Genomic DNA, 20,337 nt, shown 5'->3' on the forward strand with positions numbered 1-20,337 from the left:
GTGACCACTAAGAGTTTAAGAAGTGCGAAACTTGTTATGACAATAGAGGCACGAGAACATTCTTGATGTTGGAGTTGGTTTCCCTGTGGGTACCTCATGAGTTGGTTGGTTCAGGAGATTGTAGAGCCTCAATAATTTCTATCTTTGATTTTGTTAAGTTTTCGGGTTTATTATTTATTTTCCAAATTTGTATATTTCTTTGTTGCTAGTTTTGTAAATTTTATTGGTTTTTTTGTGCTTTTTTGAAAAATATTTTCTTATCTATTTTGTGATATTCAAGATGTTGTAATTTGGTTTTTTTTGTTAAAGACAAATATTTTCTAGTTTGTTGACAATTTTCAAAAAAAAAAAAGCATGAAAGTAATAGCTTTTCTTTGATAGAAATGGATTTTTTATCCTTTCTTGTTCGAATAATTTTTCAAGAAATAACTCGATAATTTTGGTCTGGTTAAGTTATGTTGATTGAATGCTTTCTCTTGACCAAGCACTTCATCAATTTGCTTTTAGCTTAATAATCATTTCATTTGACAAGATTAAGCACAAATCTAAGATATCCAAAATGCCTTGGACTTGCAATGTTGTTGTGGCATGATATGCCAATTGCTATGCGGATTTTTCTTTTTCCTTTTTAATATGTACTACATTTTTTTCATTATATGATTTTCTTTGATTAAGGAAATGATTCAAATTTAATGTTCTAAGTTCTAAAATCTACAACATTTTTCTCACTAGTGACCAAAAATGAATTTTTTTTGGGTATTTTTAGTTAAATTTTTTTGACTACTAGTGATCGATGACAATGTTGATTGATGGACAAAATTTGGGTTTGGGAATCGAAATCTATGGAAAGAAGGGCAAGTAGAGAAGGAATGAAAGTTAAAGAAGGATTTAAAGAAGGAAAATGAAAAAAAAAAAAACAAAAGTGCTTTAAATAGTAGACTTCACACAACGTAGTTTTGGACAAAAGAGTGAAGGAAAAAAAAACAAAAGAAAAATCCATGCGGTCAATATTTTTTTTGTTTGACACATCAGTGTTATGTTAGTATTTTTTACACCTCAATGTCACGTTAGCAAAAATAATAGTGAAATTAACCCGTCTCAGAGTAAAGAGATGGATTAAATTAACCCGTTTTGGAGTAAAGAGATTAAATTGATGAAAATCTTATAATATAGGGACACATGAAATACTTTTGACTTGAGTCAATGAATATCTTTTTCTTCATATTTCTCGAGGTAGATATTTAATTATAATCTGTTTTAACTAAAAATGTAAAAATAAATGAAACTTAAAATCAATTACGATATTATCAAACCCATTTAAAGTAAGTAATAAAGTTTTTAAAGGAATAAATGACTATAAATAGATTTTTTCTTTCTAATGAATGCGTTTTTCTTCATATTTCTTGAGGTAGACATTTAATTATAGTTTGTTTTAATAAAAAATATGAAAAAATTTAACTTAAAATTAATTATGACATTATAAAACCAGTTAAAGCGAGTAATAAGACTTTTGAAGGAATGAGTGACTATAAATGAAATTTTTTTCCCAATGAATGATTTTTTTTACACATTTTTCGAAAGAGCTATTCAATTATAATTTGTTTTAACCAAAAAAATAAAATAATTTAACTTAAAATTAATTATTAGTTTATAAAACTATTTAAAGTAAGTAATAAGACTTTTAAAGACTTGAGTGACTATAAATGGACTTTTTATATCAATGGATGGCTTTTGCTTATCTTTTAAAAAATAAGAAATACAAAGTTGAGTAATTTGATTAATTGATTTCAAATTTTTTTAACCAAATCAACTAGACATAATTGATCTTGTTAATTAAATTAACTGAATTAATCGACTTGATCTTATACTCCTTTAATACACATTAAAAGAGTTGGTTTTGCTTATTAATTAGAATCATTAAAAATTTTACAATTTGATTCTATTCATGATACAACGTTAATAATTTGATTAACACTCAAAATGTAGATTTTATGACTACAAGTCTGAAGGAAAAAAGTAGTACCACAGAATATTCTATAATTTAATATAGCATGCAATTCTTGATTTGTTTATTAATATTTTGATTAACGATTTTGAATAATTTAATTTTAGTATCACAAATTTAGATTTTTATGCCAACAGTAGTCCAACAAATAATTACGTACCAACCGAAGTTAAAAAAATAAACAATAAATTTAATCAATATGTGATTTATTAAGTTATTAATTAAATTAAATGAATCAAAATTCACATGGTGACAGTGATTAACACAGCAGATCGCATTTTCAGCTCACCTCCAAATGCATTTTTGGTGACCCCACCGTCCTCCAATCCCAAATTTACTCAGCATAGATTCCCTGACACTCCAGCAAACGAAAACGCCTTTCCTCCCCGTAAAAGAAAAGCATCAAGCTTTATTCCCCAAAATACCCTTACCTTTTGCCCCAAATTCACTCCCACCGACGCACTAACTAACCCCGTGTTCAAGTGCAACACGTCAGGGCTGAAATCGTAATTCTAATAGGGCCATTCATCTTGGCAAACGGCATCGTATTCAATGTTAACCGGAGGGCGACCACCTTCAGTTTTTACCCCTTACGAGCCACTTTCCTATTTTAATTCAATCGAGATTTTTTATCCATCGTTCTTGTGCTTTGAAAACGGAATTTCCACTCTGCTTTAACGTCCAGTTCGTTCTAGTTGGCCTGAAATTCGAAACCCTAGTTTGCTGTTTAGGGTTTGTAAAAAACCCAAATCTTTTTCTTATCTTTTTATCATTTACAGAATCCAAGTCATAATCAAATACATAGCCATCTGAAAAATAACGGTTCTGTTAAATTCAATTGATCTGCATATAAATTCAATTGTTTCGAACCTTGGATTGCTAAATTTTGATCCAACGGTGGTTATCAAATGGCGGATCAACAAGAAGAAGAGGACCTGAGAATGGCTCTACGGATGAGCATGCAAAATTCGCCGCCAGAGCCTAAGAGGAGCAAGCCGAGGGAAGCTGTTAGCTCAGCTACGACGACGCCGGAGGAGAGCCGACGGTTGCAGCGTGAACTCATGGCAGCCGCAGCTGAGAAACGGATGCTGGCGGCCGCTAAAAGCGTTCCGGCTTCTAGTTCCCCTTCGAAAAGCGAAAGGAGCGGAGATTTAGGAAGGAAAGAGACTGAAATGAAAGCCAAGGAAGCGAATTTGGGTAATGAATTGTCGGAGGAAGAAGCTTATCAGTTATTTTCGATGGTTTTTGGGAGTGGGGTTTCGAAGGATATACTTGCTCAGTGGAGCAATCAGGGTATAAGGTAAAGTCTAGCTTTTTATTTATACTCCAAGATATTAGTTTTCATGTTTCTCAAAATGAAAAATTACTGCTGAGAGACTAGAAGCGAGGAAAAGAAATAATAATATTCATTGCTCAATTGAATTTTAACTAAATATGGTGGTTAAGGATATTGATCACGGGATAAATTGGCAGCTAGATTTAAATATACTAAGTATATAGCATCAAGTCGCAACTTTCATGTTGTGAAACTTCTAATGTCTACTCCCTCAAGTAGAAACACTTACTGGTAAACAATGCTTTCAATCTCTTATGTTGTACGATAGGAGAAAGCCTTGTAACAACATAGCATTAATATGTGCTTCTTCATCTGGGAAACCATATGAAGTCAAGCACGCTGCTCATTCCCATACAATTACAGAAGTCAAGTACGTGAGCGTTTAAGCTAATTTCTTATGTTTTGCGATAGGAGAAAGCCTTGTAACAACATAGCATTAATAGTTGCTTCTTCATCTCAGAAACCATATGAAGTCAAGGACGTTACTCATTCCCATACAATTAAAGAAGTCAAGTATGTGAGTGTTTAAGGTAATTTTCATGAAAATGTTGTAGGGAAAAGAAATGCCAATTGGATGAAGCTCCTTATTTGCACATTTATGTTACCTTTCAGTCTAATCCATGCCTAGGCCACGTTTCCTTCCGTGGGTTTAATAAACTTTTGCCTTAATTGAATTCTTCTGTGACTCGTGTTGGTAGTGGAAATGTCATCCATGAACCTGTGTTTTGCTTTCTCTTCTGTTATGTTTGACAAGTCTGACATTGGGAAACAATCCTAGCAATATCCCTTTTCAAACTAGGCCCAGTTGATGCTCAATCCTTATAATGATCTTATCCCATCCGAATGGCCTGTTGCTGCTATGTAATGCTATTTGCAAATCAGCTCTTCACTTAAGGATGACTTAGGAAAGAAAAGTTCTCTGACGAGATGGTACTATTATAGGGGAAACTCAGGATAATCTGCATGTTCTGCAGCTAATAAATATGTATGTAAGATGCTACAGTTTTGCAGGATGGGTAGCCTCTCCAGCAAATCAAAGCCCATAAGTAGGATGATAGCCATAAAAGTTAAGGTTTACACCACTTCGCTAAGTGCATCAATAGCCTTTTTTCTATCAATTTTAACTTTGTGCTTAATCTTAACAATCAATTAGTGACACTTTTCCATGCAATGTACTTGGACCTCAATGTGGAATTTCTGCTCAAAAGTTGAATTCTTTGTTTTTGCTCATTTAGTTTCTTATTACCAGGCAATCCAGTGATCAAATGTACTTGGACCATATGTTGAGTTCCTTCTCATAAGTTGAATACCTCTGTTTTGGTTCATTTTTCTTCTTTTGAAACTAAGCAATTGGATGATCATCTTGGTCAAGTGCACCATAATTCCTGTATGATGAATCATGTGTCATGCCAAACATCATACAGATTCTTGGAAGATGTAACATAGGAGGTTTTAGGGCTGAGCAATGGGCGGTTGAAACTGGCCAACTGATCGAGGTCGACAATTTTTGGTCAGAAACCGGTCAGTTGATTGGCTCTGGTTGAGGAGCCAGTTGAGGGCATCGGCTTTTATGGTTTATCGGCTTGGTCGTCAATTGGGAACCCTTCTGCCTGACACTGACCAAATAACCGACCACCATTTTTCTTTTCCTTTTTTTTTTAAATTTTTGGAGTTGGGTAATTCTGTAATATAATTGTGATTGATCTTGTTGAAGTTTTCTGTTAACTAACCTTCATTGTTTTGTTCAAATAAAGGGGCTGTGACTGACATCAGTTTGTTCAATAACCTTCATCTTGTTGAAGATAGTCAAGGACTGTCACTGACATGGGTTGAGCTTGTATAGGTTCTTTTTTTGTTCAAATTTGCAAAGGGTGTTTTTCTTTTAATCTAAGGCATGATAAAAATGAGTCTACTGGTTAACAGACTCTGTTTACAAACGCAATAACAGGGACGAACGGAGGAGAAAAAAAAGCAAGCCAACTTTTTCATCTATTACATGCATTGCATTACATCCTTTATATCGGCATGGAAACATATTAATTAACATCAAAACCGTTGTCTGGCCTTTGCTCGAAAATCATGGTTGACTAAGAGAAAATTCAATGATCGGGAGGCATGGTTTGGACAGGTCAAGTCAATGCAGGTTGTTGGCCTCCACCATTCCCAAACCCAAAGCCAAAGCCCAAAACCCATAATTGATTGCATAACCAACCGACCATGGTTGGTCATGGTCTGGTTGGTTCCCCACCAAATTCAGTCGGGGGTGGTCAGTTCCGCCACCATGGTCAGTTTGGTCGGTTATGGTCTCCTCCATGATCGAAACTGACTGATTGAATCGTTGCTCAGCCCTAAGAGGTATCATCATCCTTTTTTTTTTGACTTATTTGAAAGATTGAGATACTGTCTCAGCTAAATGCCTTTCATACATGCAATTGGTGATGAGCATCATTATTAGTGCTGAAATTTCTAATTAAATGCCTATAAAAGTTTTTCAACACATGAAAACTTTGAACTTGATGTAATGTAGTAGGGCTGGCCATTCCTCAATAGCTTTAACTTTTTCCTCTTCAACTTTAAGACTTTTAGAGTTAATATTAAGGCTCCAATGTGCAACACATTATGTTGTTAATAGAAAATTTTTTAAAGTTGTTATAGAGCTTTTCTTAGCACATAACTCTAGTAACTTGTAGATTGGAATCTGTTCCTCCTTACTAGCATTCTATTGAGATGTCTAATAATGAAGAAATAACCAGCAAGAGGCTGAAATGCTTGATGATGGAGCATCCTTTTAGCAGCCTTCAAAAGTGTTTAAAATGTGAGCTAAGGTTGGTTCTAATACCCAAAACTTAATTAGTTGAATGCAAGTTTTAATATATGTTCCTTTAAGCTAAATTTTCTTATTTGATCACCCTTTATGTTAGTTGACTATGTCTTAATTTTACATTTCTAAAGTTTCCTATCTGATCACCATTAAAAATCCTAGATACTAATCCATAAAATCCTAACTACCCTGGCTGTCCTCCTACCAACAAGCGAGCCAGTTTACTGCATACAGAAGTTCAGACCTTGTCCGAATATTGATATAGGAACTTATCTTTGATGTGATGTATGGTATGAGCCTAAGAGGTGACTCTAAACCAGTAAGAAGCATGAGAAGAACTGGAAAATCTTAAATTGAAGGATCTTAGATATGAGTTGTAAATATGTTGTACACAGTTATAAACTGCCAGCACAAAATTTCTTTTGTTATCTGGAATGCTAAGGTTTTGATCAGAATACACAATAATAATGCTATGAGCACTCAAAGATAATTCATAATGAAGTTTCATATTGTCAAGGCACAATATAAGAAAGTATGCTCTGAAACAAGAATGCATTTACTGAAAACCTTCTAACGCACATTGTGATGAATAGTCCTTGAAGATGTAATCCTTCATCAGAAAAGGTGTTGTCTGTTTTCTGTTTTGTTTGTATGTGTGGGGGGTGGGGGTGGTTGTAAATGAGCCAGAGTTAAAATGTTAAAGGTTTTATTCATGTATGAGGTGTTTAAATTCATATTATGCAGTGTACCTTTATACTTTTTCCCATAAGTGCAAAAGTACCTCCCTGATTTTCTTCATTGTCAAATACCAAGTATAGATAGTATTCTGAGGGAAAATTTTGGTTTAATTGCTGTATCTCTGTGTTTATGCACATTGATTGGTTAAATATACCAGCACAGGTTAGCAGGCTATTGATGCATTTGCAATTGATTGGTTATGACTGTTTCTTCTGCATTTCCTATCATTTTCTAGTATATTTGTTATGAACCGAGCTTGGTAGTTACTGGTTTAGCAGAGTCTCTGGTAGACTTGTTGTTCTTCATTGAAAACTCTTACCTGTTAGTTTTTGTCTTCTTCTTGCTTTTTGGCTTTTGATTTTTATGGAAATATGAGTTTCTTGGGATGTTACAAACCATTTGCAATATTGAGGAAGTTTCATATGTTTGCTTTATTTTGGCTCATATGTGACAAAAAATCCTGTAGGTTTAGCCCTGATCCAGAAACTTCTATGGGCCTAGTGCAGCATGAAGGTGGGCCCTGTGGTGTCTTAGCAACCATACAAGTAATTCCTTTATTTCTCAGTTATATGAGTTTCTTGCAGCATGCAGCATGTGAATTGCTAATTAATTGTTTTATGCCATCTGAAATTCCTAATGCGTTCAACAATTATATGTTTTTCTTATGTTGCACCAGAACTTACTTACATTATATCTTCTGAATGTTCTAAGTTTCTACACTGACACTAATAAACTCACTAAAATTTGTTAAGAATGTTATTTCAGTGGGATAGCTTGTTTTATAATTGTTAATTGTTAATAGAGTAATCATATTATTGAATGGTGTTTAAATATGCTATGGAAAATTGTATCCATTTTAACTATAATTACTTCAGTCTAACCTTGTAAGATTTTAAACAGTTATTTTTGCCATTGCTGCACTTTTCTTTATTGTTATGCTACTGACATAGGTGATTAATTGCTAGGGAAAATTCTCAGTAGATGTTGAGTTGATGGTGTAATTGGATATTTGCTAGGTTGTGTCTTAGCCTAAATCTTATGAATGGCCTCCTCCTTAAATAGCCTTTCAACATTTTTGTTTGTTCTGTTGTTTATCTCATGATGGTATTAGTACTCTTATTGCTGACTATACTATCTATCGGTCTGTACAGGCATTTGTGCTCAAACATCTTCTTTTCTTTCCGGATGAATTAGTTAAAGTTACACCGAACATACCACAGAATTTGAGTTCCAGGAGATCATCCAAAAATCAATATGTTGCGTTAAATAATTTTGCTGCTTTTACTGAAGATGCAAAAGCAAGGTGATTAATTTTGTATGTTAAATTGTGCAATATACACTAAACCATGCCAAGGCACATGCTTTTATTTGCATTTCAAGGTTTTATAGCTTTATATTTCATGTAAAAAAACAGGGGTTCAACTGTTCACGCTGTATTAGTTGTGTTATCCAACAATGTTAATTCTTTTCCTGCAGATTCACATATTTGTTTTTGTTATATTAAACTTGTAATTGTCACTCGTGTGCTTCCTTTTATTGGATTTCTTAGGAATTCAGTTCAATATGCTTTTATGCTTGTGAAATTCTTGTTTGCGATCAGAATATCAGAGAAAAGTCACGTTGCATTTGCACTTTCCTTTTGTATGTGTGTTTGCACAGGCACAAACACACAGGCACATTTGCATATATAAAATGGGCTAATGGGCCATGGGGTATATTTGAATATTTTCTTAGTGTTTTGATTTAAGGTTTTAGCTCAGTTTTAGAAATGATCATCCAAGAATGTCAAGATCTGAAGTAATGTGAAATCTTGTGACAAATCTTAATGGATATTCATGATTGCTTGTCATGTGGACTGGTATTGCTCTCTGTCATGTTTTACTTCATTTCTGGAATAATCAATTTGAATGGATATTTGTTGTTCTTTAAAAGTTTTGCTGCTGCTTTGCAATGCATTAATTGTTTGTTCTGTTATCTATTATTCAATTTAATTTTGTTCTGTTTACAGAGCCCTGGTTAAAAGTATGGGTGAGATATTGTTTTTATGTGGAAATAATAAAAGAGCTGTAATTGCAACTTTGAATGCTATTGGCTATGGCATTGAAGGATCTGAAGACAGTCCAAAGGATGTGGTTAGTGGAATTAGGTTAACTTGAATTGTTGTTATTATGTTGGTAATTTTGTGTGTATATCGTTTTATCTGTTCTTTGCTGATAAGTTTCCATCTATCTTACAGACCATTGTGCAAGCACTTGAAGGTCTTTCAATTGAAACATCTTCTGATTTGCAGAAAGTTTTAAGAGTTGACACATACACAACACCTGCAAGTGCCTTTAAGAGGCTCGAAGCAATGATTCCTGTTTTTCAAAGTCGCATGGGAGCATTGCTATTCCTTATCTCTGCATTACTTTCTCGAGGATTGGTAGGTTTGTTTGCTTTAACACTTGAAGACTCCCATTTTGTCTTTATCTATGCGTCAATGTTTCAACAGCTATATAATGATCTCTCTTTCTCTCTCGCTTACTTTTATTATCATGTTCTTAAATTTTTAAGAACAAGCATTATCTGTATGTCGAGACTGTTTTGTTTTCTTAAAAACAATATCTGTGCATCTGAATGTTATCTAGGACTGGGTTCAAGCTGACCGGGATGATCCCAGCCTTCCTCTAGTAACTGCACCGTTTGGGCATGCTTCTCAGGTACATAAAATTGCATATGTCCCTTGAATGGATAGGGCTTTGATATCTTAAATTTGGTACTTACATTATTAAGTCTCTGTATTGCTATCTTTGATGAGTTTTTGCTATGTAGCTGCATTTGATGCAAAAATTATTTCAGGAAATTGTGAACCTATTGCTCTGTGGGCAAGCTGTTCCAAATGTTTTTGATGGAAGGATGGATTTAGGTGGCGGCATGTTTTTGAAGGGTATATCTACAAATGTGGAAGTTGGATTCCTCACTCTTCTAGAATCCCTTAATTTCTGTAAGGTTGGCCAAAATCTAAAATGCCCAAAATGGCCAATATGGGTTGTTGGGAGTGAGTCCCATTATACGGTGCTATTTGCTTTGGATACAGCTGTTCAAGATGAGAATGAACTGGAAGAAAGGGAATCACAGATCCGGAAAGCTTTTGATGCCCAAGATCAGAGTGGCGGTGGTGGCTTCATTAGTGTGGAAGGTTTCCATCAGGTCCTCAGGGAGACGAATATCAGACTTCCATCTGAGAAACTTGATAGCCTTTGCAGCTCGGGCTTCATTGTGTGGAGTGAGTTCTGGCAGGTTATTTTGGACTTAGACAAGAGCTTGGGGGGTTTAAAGGATTCAACTGGTCAGATGGGTAGAAAGGTGTTTGATCTTTACCATTTTAATGGGATTGCAAAATCAGATTTGAATGGCAGCCAAGCCACATCTGGAGGTGAGACTCCAATACAAAGACCCAGGCTTACAAAGTTGAGGGTTTCAGTACCCCCAAGGTGGACACCAGAGGAATTCATGGCGGATGTAGCAGTTCCATCTGGTGCTGCGGGGAGTGAATCAAGTGGGAAAGACACTGAAGTGGCTAAACCTGAACCTCCTCAGCATGCACCATTGGTGGATTGCATTAGAACGCGCTGGCCTCGTGCCGTTTGTAATTGGGCGGGGGATCCCCCTAGTATAGTCTGAATGTATATGAATCATGTCAGAGATCCCTTTGGGGCCCTTGCTGGTGGGACTTGCGGAACATGGTGCTCGTAATTGGAAAGCAAAATTTAAAAAAAAAAGAAAGAGAAAAGAAAAAAAAGAAAGAAAAGCCGCTAGCGGTAAACCTAGTTGATTGGATTGCGCACAACTTTGGGCAAATGAGAGAAGAGGTTATTTTTTCTGGTTTTGTCTGTTCAGCTTATGTGCATCTCCATTTCTGTTGTGTATTTGCTTTAGCATTGACATTCTAATTCAATTTTCATATGTTAAATGCTGAAGGAAAAGGATTATATAAAGTCTATTTTGTCAATGAAATCTGCATTCATTCATATTTGCCTTGGCTATAGAGAAAAAAAGCCTTCTCCGAAGGTGTAAATCTGCCGAAATTTTGATCTTTAAAGACCTGTTTGGTGATCAGAAGATAATTTGTTAAGAAAAATTGGATAAAATATTTTACAAGAGAATTAGATATTTTCTATTGTTAGAATAAATTGTCAAAAAATATTTTTTTATTGTTTGAGTTATCTGGTGAAAAAATATAAATTTTTCATGAAAGTATTTTCTTGAAAAATTATGATTTTTATTGTTGGGATAAAATAACAAAAACAATATTTATTAATTTAAAAAGATTAATATTATTTAATTAATTTCTATTATAATAATTTCAAAATCATGTATAATTTTTATTTTGCTCAATAAGCTGTGAATTTATTAAGAATATCAGTGGTACACACTGATATTTGAGTTATGGTCAATGGGCACACATTTTGTTGGACTCGAAATCCTTTTATTGCGAAAATGCCATATATTCAAGATGATTTTGTTTTTCAAAAAACAAAAGTCCGTTATCTAAAAATTTGAAAAAAAAAAAAATCGAAACTCATACAAGAAAAAGAAAAAAATAAGCCAAGTTCTGTTTTAAACATCTATAATATTATAAAGTTATAAGATACAAATAAAATCAATAACTCGAATAAAGAAGTCAACAATGAACATAGATTTTTTTTATTCTTTTTATTTTTCTTTTGGGTTGACAGGTCTCCATCGACGGTAAAGCTCTCAGCAACAAAGCTTCAATTGTTGCAACTTGTTGGTCTATGATGGATGGCTATCGTTGGCAACAGAAAGGAAAGAGGGAGATTTGCTGGCAGAGAGGTGTAAAGATAAAATGGAGAACATGAGGGAGAAGAGGAGGTTGTAGAGGTTTAGCTGGGATCGTGGCTTCGTGGGGATTGCTGATGAAGGAGGTCAACGCAGGAGAAGGTTCGACACAGAGAGGAACGTGTAGGATCGGAACAAGAGAGAGGAAGGAAAGGGTCAAGATAGAGAGATACACAACTGCTGCCATGGAATTTTCACTAATGTCTAATCAATATAGAATAGAACAATTTGTATAAGCTTTCATATTTCAGAATTTACTTTGCGTTTGTAACTATATATTTATATTTAATTAGTGATAACTATATATTTACTTTGCGTTAATTAAATATAATAAAAACTACTTCTACGCAATGTTATTTCGCCCAATAATAATCGATTTGTTTTCTGATGGTTAGACGTTCAAAATGTCAGACACTTTTTAGTATTTATTTATTTTTATTGAATTTTTTTCATGTTTTTTTGTTTTTATTAATTTTTCAAATAAAGAAAAAAAAAATTGGAAAGGAGAGCGAATACTACTAGTGAAGTATGGACTTCCATCCCATCCCAAAAAATATGAATAAATTTTTTAAAAAATTTAAATTAATTAAAAATTATATTTTTTTATTTTTTATTATATTTAATTAAATATATATTTTTATTTTATAATAACGATTGAAGTAGTTTTTATTAATTGAAATATTATTTATGATTTTTTTATATCACTTAAGTTTATGAGAGAATAAAAACATGTAATTATGTCATCTAATATGATATTTTAATAAATTATATTTTTAAGTAATATTTTAATTAATAATATTTAATTATTTTTTAATAATAAACATATATTTAATTTAAAATATAATTATAAAAACTCTATTAAATATAATAAAAATAAAAAAAATTATTCGAATAACATTCCTAACTATTATGTCTTTCCAAAATTATAGAACTATTTCACCGGAACTGAATCACTGAGTTCTCGTGCTGACGCTCTCGAGTCTGAACCCATCTCCCTCTCTTCCTATCCCTGTCTCTCTCACTCTTTCTTTCAGACATTCACGGCAAACTCTATCATATTCTTCACCTAAACAGCAGCCAGAATGAATAGTTTCATAAGATTATTTTGCAGGCTCAATCTAGCCATTCAGGAAAATGTACGTGCCCATGAAAATTTGATTGTTTCCTCTATTGGGTGTTCGTGAAAATGCCTATGAGAACCATTTGATTGTCTTTCCTTGATGAAATCTACCCCTTTCTTTGTTTGCTTCTTCATATCTATGGTCTGCTTGGATTTTCCTTGTTCAGTGCAGGTGAAGCTGCTATTATATGCGTTACAAAAGATTGTATCCAATAAGTCAGAGTGCTGTATATGATCAAAATAGCAGGTTGGTCTTCTTCCTACTGACAACTGTCTTCTAATTTATAATTTGGTTGTTGCTTTTGTTCTCTGACTTTTAGAGATATTTCAGACACTTGACAAAGGTATTCTATTCATACAACCTTCCTCTTTTTTTTTTTTGTTTGGAATGTGAAGTAGTATTCGATAAGTCTAAGTTGTTGATCCATCATCTCTACTAGCAGTATTAATTAAATTTAAAGCCATCAACTTTAAATTTCTGAAAATGGCTTTGTTTTGTTCAAAATTACTTTCATATAAAATTAAAAAGTAATCATTCAGTTGCCATAAGTTTGTTTGATATCATTGGGTTTCCTTTCTTTCTACCAGAGTGATAAATCTTAATTGAAAACTTTCTTTGTTGACATTAATTCGTAGCTTTTTGTAAGATTTGTCTTTCTTCTTAATTTTGTTTTTAAATTTTAAGGTTAGCTTGAAGTTTGGCATAAAATAAGTAATTAAATCGGATTGCTCAATGGAAGTTTATTCTGCACTTACATAAAGCACAAATTAGACTTTTGTGGCTCAATTTTTTAAAAGTTTTTTGAACATTGGCTGTTGGCATAACCATGCCTGCAGCATTAAGTATTTAGAGTAGTGGTGTAAGCAACCATTGAAGTGTTCTCTAGGCAAATTGTTACATTCCATTAGATTTCTAATTTCAGCAGTGAAAAGTTAAATATGATTTTTTTTTAATTTTTTTTCCTTGCTCTTAACAGGTCTGTTCTTGGAGGAAAAGAGACATGCTAAGTTGAGTGCAATGATCAGTAAAAGATTTTTCCGGAGGTTGGGTTGTTGCTATTGTAGCCTGTACTCTCAGCCTTCCCTTCTTTATCACTTCCGAAACTTCTCTCTTTGGTCAATGAAGAAAGACCTAGTTCTTGAATCAGCCCTTTCACGAAATCGTCGTTGGATAGTCAATAATCAGATTAAAAACATAATACTTAGATACCCAAACCAGGTGACACCTTTGAAGCATCTTCAGAAGAAGTTTAAGACTCTTGATCTTCAAGGCAAAGCTCTCAATTGGCTCAGGAAGTATCCCTGTTGCTTTGAAGTTTATCTTGAGAACGATGAGTATCATTGTAGATTAACAAAGCGGATGATGCATTTGGTTGAAGAGGAAGAATCAGTAAAAGATATGCAGGAGCCAGTATTTGTGCAGAAATTGGCAAAGTTGTTAATGATAAGTATGAATCAGAGGCTTAATGTTATGAAACTTAACGAGTTAAAACACAGTTTTGGATTTCCAGATGACTATGTCATTAGAATCTTACCTAAGTACCCAGATATGTTTCGACTTGTTAATAGTAGTTGGAGGAAGAGTTCAATGGAAATTGAACTTCTGGCATGGAGCCCTGATTTAGCAGTTTCTGCTGTTGAAGCTTCAGCTCAGAAACAGGGTTTGGAGCCTTGTTTTTCATGTTCATTGCCTTCAACTTGGGTTAAGTCATGGCAGAGGTTTCAAGAATTTAATGCAATGCCTTATATCTCGCCTTATTCAAATTCTAGGAGTTTAGAGATGGGATCAAAGGAAATGGAGAAGAGAATAGTGGGCGTTGTGCATGAGTTGTTGTCATTGACCCTGTGGAAGAAGTTATCAATTTTAAAGCTAGGCCATTTTAAGAGAGAGTTTGCTTTACCTGAGAAATTGAATGTTTTGTTGCTCAAGCACCCAGGAATATTTTATGTATCAAACAAGTATCAGATTTACACTGTGCTCCTTAGAGAAGGCTATAATGGTCCAGAATTGGTTCATAAGGATCCACTAGTCACTGTAAAGAATAAATTTGGAGAATTGATGCAGGAGGGTCTTCATGAATATAATCAGAGGCGCTATTCAGTGAATTTGGAGAAGAAGAAAAAGAAAGGCATGAATTTGGTAAAGGCAGTGAGAAGGAAAGATGGGAGGGCTGAGATGTCTGACCAAGATGACAGTGGTGATAAGTTAGGAGGTCTATTTGATCCTGAGGAGAGAAAACGATTTTATAAAGTTCTTTTTGATGAAGAGGCTCCATAAAATTAATCTGAGGTGATTTTTATTTCATACTTTTTTTTTCCGGGTTCAATGGATGAATAAAAACTACAACTAGCAATGAACGAAGCCTAGGGAAGGCTTCTACTTCGGCAGCATCTGCAGTTAACAAGTTAATCACTCCTGGATGTGGTAACTCAAATAGTTGAAATACTGAATGTGTCAATGAATGTGAAATATCTTCCAGGCTTCCAGCTATAACTAGGCTGAGATAAGGGAGATTCTCAGGTGCTACAAGCCTGATCATATGAACTGAAGGTTCTGAATCAGATTCAGTTCAACCTTGTTCAAGCCCATATCCCGGGCTGCTTCAAGTGCATGATGGATACCAGAAGTTTGCTTATTTTCATGTTCTTGCCTACATCTATTTGCTTTCAATTCTATGGTGGTTATTTTTCCTCTTCCCATTAGTTTGTTTTTTCTTTTGCGGTAAGGATTCCAGGTTTTCAGTGTGGTGGTGATCTTATCCCTACTGCAGCCGTTCACCGATGTTTTATATATATATATATATATGTATGTATGTATGTATGTATGTATGTTCCCTTGCTCTTTGTTCTTATTTAATGTTTTTGTCCATTTGTGTACTTCAATGTTTCTATCCATATATATGTAATGGCTTAATATGACGTGTCAAAAGGTGTATCCAAGCGCTATACTTTCCAGGGTAGCTTCAATGCTATACCTATGATTGTATTTATCAATGATTTCTGTATAAAATCTCACACATGTATTTAAAGAGGTACCCGAAATTTCCTCGCCATATCTTCCCCGATCTCACTTCATCCTATGATTGAAAAGGGAAAATTATGCCATCACCCAAACTTGTTTATTGCTCACCACAATCTTCGGCTCTGACAAACTCCTCTATGAGCCCTTTTTCATCATCTTATAAATTGATTAAACCAAGTTTCTTATCCACCATTCAAGTTTCAACAGCTTTCAATCAAAGAACCCGATTTCTATTTTCTATGTCCCCATTGGTTAACAATCGACTCCTCTTTATTTTCTTTGGTTTTTTGCCTCTCTCCCTCCCTCTTCACCAGCTTCTTATTTCTTCCCTTACCGCCACTTGGTCCCTCCTCTGTTTCCGCATACTCCTTCCACTTCAAACTTCTCATTAGGTCTATCCGCACCTAGCTCTCTTTCTTCTTCTACTTCTTGCTCGGTTAAACCCACCCCCTCCCCCCTCATGCCGCTTCCCCTTTAAAAATTACATATTCTTGGGACATGACTACTCTTTTTTTGACAGCATCGCCAATCCTCTCACCATCCTCACCCAACCGGTCACCCAATTCTCTCTCACTTTCGGAATTGGTGCCTTTGTTCAATCGTTCAATTACTCGGCGCTTTATAGCCAAGCCATCCGTCGATCCTCTTGCCTCACCAAGGCCCGTTCGCTCTTTAATTTGAAACAGCCCAGAAACTTCGGCCATTTTGTCAGGCTCAATTGCCTTAACACATTTTGGGCTTCACGATCTACCTATTAGATCCATTGGTCTGCTATTCTAACATGGAGAACCCGAATCCACCATATTCACTTCATGCAAGGAGGCTTTCGAGTTACGTAGGCTTCCGGGCTTGTTTCCTCTAGCCTTGATGCCTTGTCATTTAACGCAGGTCCCTCCATGTTAAAAGCTCTTCCAACCTAGTGTCTTCTTCGTGTGTTTAAGAAATATTTCCATATTTGGCTTTCATTTGCATGCTTGTGTCCCCGTGAATTGAATATTAAAAATTTTTTAAACTTAAAACTCAAGAAGCTTTGATTTTTAAAAACCCTTTTCTTTAAGAACCTTCACAGATAAAAAAACTTTTTTAAAAAAATTTGTTTTTGAAAATAAAAAGTATAGTTAGAAGGAAGAAAATCTATCTAGACACAATTGTTTAATAGAGGATCAGGCTCTTTACTTACATTCTTCCCTTTAGTTCACTAAGGGGTTTGTAATTGAGCATATCAACTGGTTTTTTAAGAATGGACCACAACCTTTACGTTAAATCTGTTCAAAGCTAAGACTTAAAGACTTAACTCCTTTACCTTGGTTAACGTATACCCAAACAACAATACCTTTTGAATGTTAAGATAGAAGCTATCAATGCAATATGAGATAGAAGCTATCAATGCAATATGAGAGTAAAGATATAAAAGCTCTCATGCCACTATAAGGTTGATAGTTTCAGTAAGTACAAGATGTTTATAAGGAATATCACTAAAGAATGATTTATACAATGAGAAGATAAAAAAGTGAGAGAGAGAATTTGATAAAAAAGTGAGAGAGAGAATTTGATAATTTTGAGGATGATTCTCTTTTTACTCAAAAAAATATTTTTCAATGCCTTCTCATGTGTTAAATCAAGTTGAAAACTTGTATTTATAGTTTAGATGCCCTTGGGAGTTCAAATGAATTTGTACAAAAAATAGGCATTATTTGTGCCTTTTTCGTGCTTGATAGTTTTGAGGTATTGATACTTTTTGCTTGGGTATCAATACTTTGTTTCTTGGGTTTTTTGGATATTGAGACTTCTCATTGAGGTATCAATACTTTCAAGTCAAAATGCTTTCTGTTTGAAATGTATTTATATTATTCTTTTAGGTATCGATACTTTTAAATTTGACTTCTGATCTTTGACTCCCCAGGTAACAAGGTATTGAAGCATGGGGGTTAGTATCGATACATGATGCATGATATGAATGAGGTATCGATGCTTGCTAGGTATTGATACTTTTAAGACGGAATGGTTTCTATATAAAATACATTGATGCTTTTTCATTGGCTATCTTACTTTTTAAACATAATGGTTTTGGTTTAAAAAGTATTGATGCTTTCATGTTGGGTATCGATACTTCCAAGATAGAATGGTTTCTGTCTTGAATGTATCGATACTTATTTAGCAAATCTTGTCTTAAAAATGTTATTTATGAGCTATTTTGACATTTAAACTTGTCCAAACATTTAGCCATTTTACTACAAGGTTCATTGGAACTTAGAATATATTTGAAGAACATGTATTTACAATTTTGATAATTTGTCTAAGTCAATTCAAACCTTAAGGTCAATTGTTAAAGCTAACAGTCCTTTTGTGGCTCGAAATCATGCTCGTTTTTCATTCTCTTGTCATTTGACTGCATACTAGCCATTAGAGATCTCAGGTTGCCCATTTCCTAACTTTTCAAATATCCCTCCCCATTCCTGTTACTAGAGATCCTTACTGTCACGATTGTAGGGACCTCTCACCTTGAAAATAATTCTAGTGCCCAAATCGAAGATCTCTACTGCAACAGATAACCACACTTAAGTAGGTATCAAGGAACTTCGAGGTGAGTGTGAAACAGCTTCTGACAACGGGCTTTTGGGTGAGTTTGAATTGGTAAGCATCCCCTCTGCTCCTAGAGGCATGCCTCAGATTAAGGTGATGTTTGACATCGATGCTAATGGTATTGTCACTGTTTCTGCCAAAGACAAGGCCACTGGGAAAGAACTATAGATTACCATCTGTTCGTCATGTGGTTTTTTAAAGATGAGATTGAGAAGATGGTCAAGGAAGCTGAGTTGCATGCCCAGAAAGACCAACAAAGAAAAGCTCTTGTTGATATCAAAAGCAATGCAGACACCACTATTTATAGCGTAGAAAAGAGCTTGAATGAGTACAGGGACAAGATTCCTATTGAAATTGCAAATGAAATTGAGGATGCTGTTGCGGATTTGAGGAAGGCAATGGAAGGCGAAAATGTTAATGAGATTAATGCCAAGATTGATGTAGCGAATAAAGCTGTCTCAAAGATTGGGGAGCTCATGTTTGATGGTTCTGGTGGTGCGCAAGGAGGTTCTGCAGGAGGTGCTGACTAGGTCCTAGAGGCAGAATATGAGGACGGTAGTTTCTTTTGAGCGGCATTGAACTGCTGTTAAAGATGATACGTTGTTTTTTTGATGCATATGGTATCTAGCGGTTTTGTATCTAAATGATGAAGGTTGAATGTATTAAGCCTATTAGGATTTTCAGTCCAAAGCACTTTCAACATATTGGATAACTTCAAAAGTTTTCTGAAAGAGCAAGAATAATAAGGTCTTCTTGCCTTGTGAAGGTAATGTCTTTTTGTGTTACTTTTTTGGCTGCGTGTGCCCATTTGTCATATTACAACGAGGTGCAACAAGATATATAACAACATTCGATCATTTAGTTTTTTCAAAAAAATAAAAATAAAAATACAATGACCCCTTAAGTTTGGTTATAATTACAATCTATGAATTTTCAAAATAGACAGTTTACCTTAAAAGAATATTTTTGTTGGACACATAAGTCCGGTTGTTAATCAAACTTCAATATTTCTATTAGTTTGATGATGTAGTATTATTTTTAAGACAATTTCACCCTTTATCAATTTTAAAATTTACTACTATATAAAATATAAGTTTTCATTTTAAAAATTTTTTTCTTTCTTTCTTTTGAAAAATTCTCTCAACTTGGCCATTGTCGTCTAATTTTCTACTTACACAAATATATGTACCGAACAGAAAATATATTGATAAGCAGAATATCGATTTCATAGAGAATTGATCTAGAATTTCATTAACTACTAAAATTAACTCAATTTAGTCTTATCTAAATAATCAAAATCAAATAATTAATTAAACTAAAAATTAACTAAATCTAATTAACAAGAACTAAACTAAAAATCAAAGCAATAACAGTACGAGAGAAAAATCAATTCAAACAAACCTAAGATGACAATATCATTCTTGTTGGATCTAAATCTTACCTCCCTTTCTTTTTACTTATTTCAGTGGGTTGAATTTCTAACCTAAAGTCTTTAAGTATTTATAGGCTCTTTTAAAGCTCTTATAAAAATATTTATTTTAATCAAAATACTATATCTTTATGTGTATTGAAATTAAAATAGACTCCTTAAGTTCAAGCTCTAATCCTAACTACATACGACATATAGGTATATTCTTATCCTATACACAAATCAACTTATTCATCCAAGCAAGCAAATATAATCATATACTATTTCAATTTTAGCCTACTCTAAACTCCCTTTCTCAAGTTATGTTTAGGTTTCCAAATCAATTTTAATTGGTGATCAAGCAATGAAAGGCATTAAGAATAAATTGGAATAAAGAATTCAATTTTATTGAAAATAAGCAAGAAAGAGATTAAAAATTTAACTATATATAAGTTCAATTGC

At 34.0% G+C, this 20,337-nt stretch overlaps 2 protein-coding genes across 3 annotated transcripts; both read left to right on the forward strand.

The window, feature by feature from the left end:
• The first annotated feature begins 2,602 nt into the window (after window positions 1–2,602).
• LOC110417425 (ubiquitin interaction motif-containing protein) lies at window positions 2,603–10,877 on the forward strand. Of its 2 annotated transcripts, none has more exons than XM_021429786.2 (7): window positions 2,603–3,305; window positions 7,367–7,445; window positions 8,052–8,203; window positions 8,909–9,032; window positions 9,137–9,322; window positions 9,528–9,599; window positions 9,739–10,877. In XM_021429786.2, the coding sequence occupies exons 1-7, from the start codon at window positions 2,914–2,916 to the stop codon at window positions 10,561–10,563; spliced, it is 1,830 nt and encodes a 609-aa protein (XP_021285461.1). In that variant the 5' UTR covers window positions 2,603–2,913; the 3' UTR covers window positions 10,564–10,877. The 2 variants fall into 2 exon arrangements, with proteins under 2 accessions (XP_021285461.1, XP_021285462.1); XM_021429787.2 differs by lacking the exon at window positions 2,603–3,305 and adding an exon at window positions 3,913–6,166.
• Window positions 10,878–12,652: 1,775 nt separating this feature from the next.
• Window positions 12,653–15,791, forward strand: LOC110417426 (Ubiquitin carboxyl-terminal hydrolase family protein). The gene is made up of 2 exons (XM_021429789.1): window positions 12,653–13,109; window positions 13,840–15,791. Exons 1-2 carry the CDS (start codon window positions 13,094–13,096, stop codon window positions 15,138–15,140), a joined length of 1,317 nt encoding a protein of 438 aa, XP_021285464.1. The 5' UTR covers window positions 12,653–13,093; the 3' UTR covers window positions 15,141–15,791.
• The last annotated feature ends 4,546 nt before the right edge of the window (window positions 15,792–20,337 follow it).

This window comes from Theobroma umbraticum, unplaced genomic scaffold, assembly GCF_002168275.2.
Source record: "Theobroma umbraticum cultivar Fairchild unplaced genomic scaffold, ASM216827v3 scaffold_51.0, whole genome shotgun sequence".
In the NCBI taxonomy this organism is placed as follows: Eukaryota; Viridiplantae; Streptophyta; class Magnoliopsida; order Malvales; family Malvaceae; genus Theobroma; species Theobroma umbraticum.

Bases quoted from the DNA above. Each gene is read 5' to 3' on its own strand.
- LOC110417425 (XM_021429786.2), top strand. From the start codon at position 2,914: ATGGCGGATCAACAAGAAGAAGAGGACCTGAGAATGGCTCTACGGATG. The intron at 7,446-8,051 runs GTAATTCCTTTA...CGGTCTGTACAG, and splicing joins GTGTCTTAGCAACCATACAA to GCATTTGTGCTCAAACATCT. The intron at 9,033-9,136 runs GTTAGTGGAATT...TCTATCTTACAG, and splicing joins AAGACAGTCCAAAGGATGTG to ACCATTGTGCAAGCACTTGA.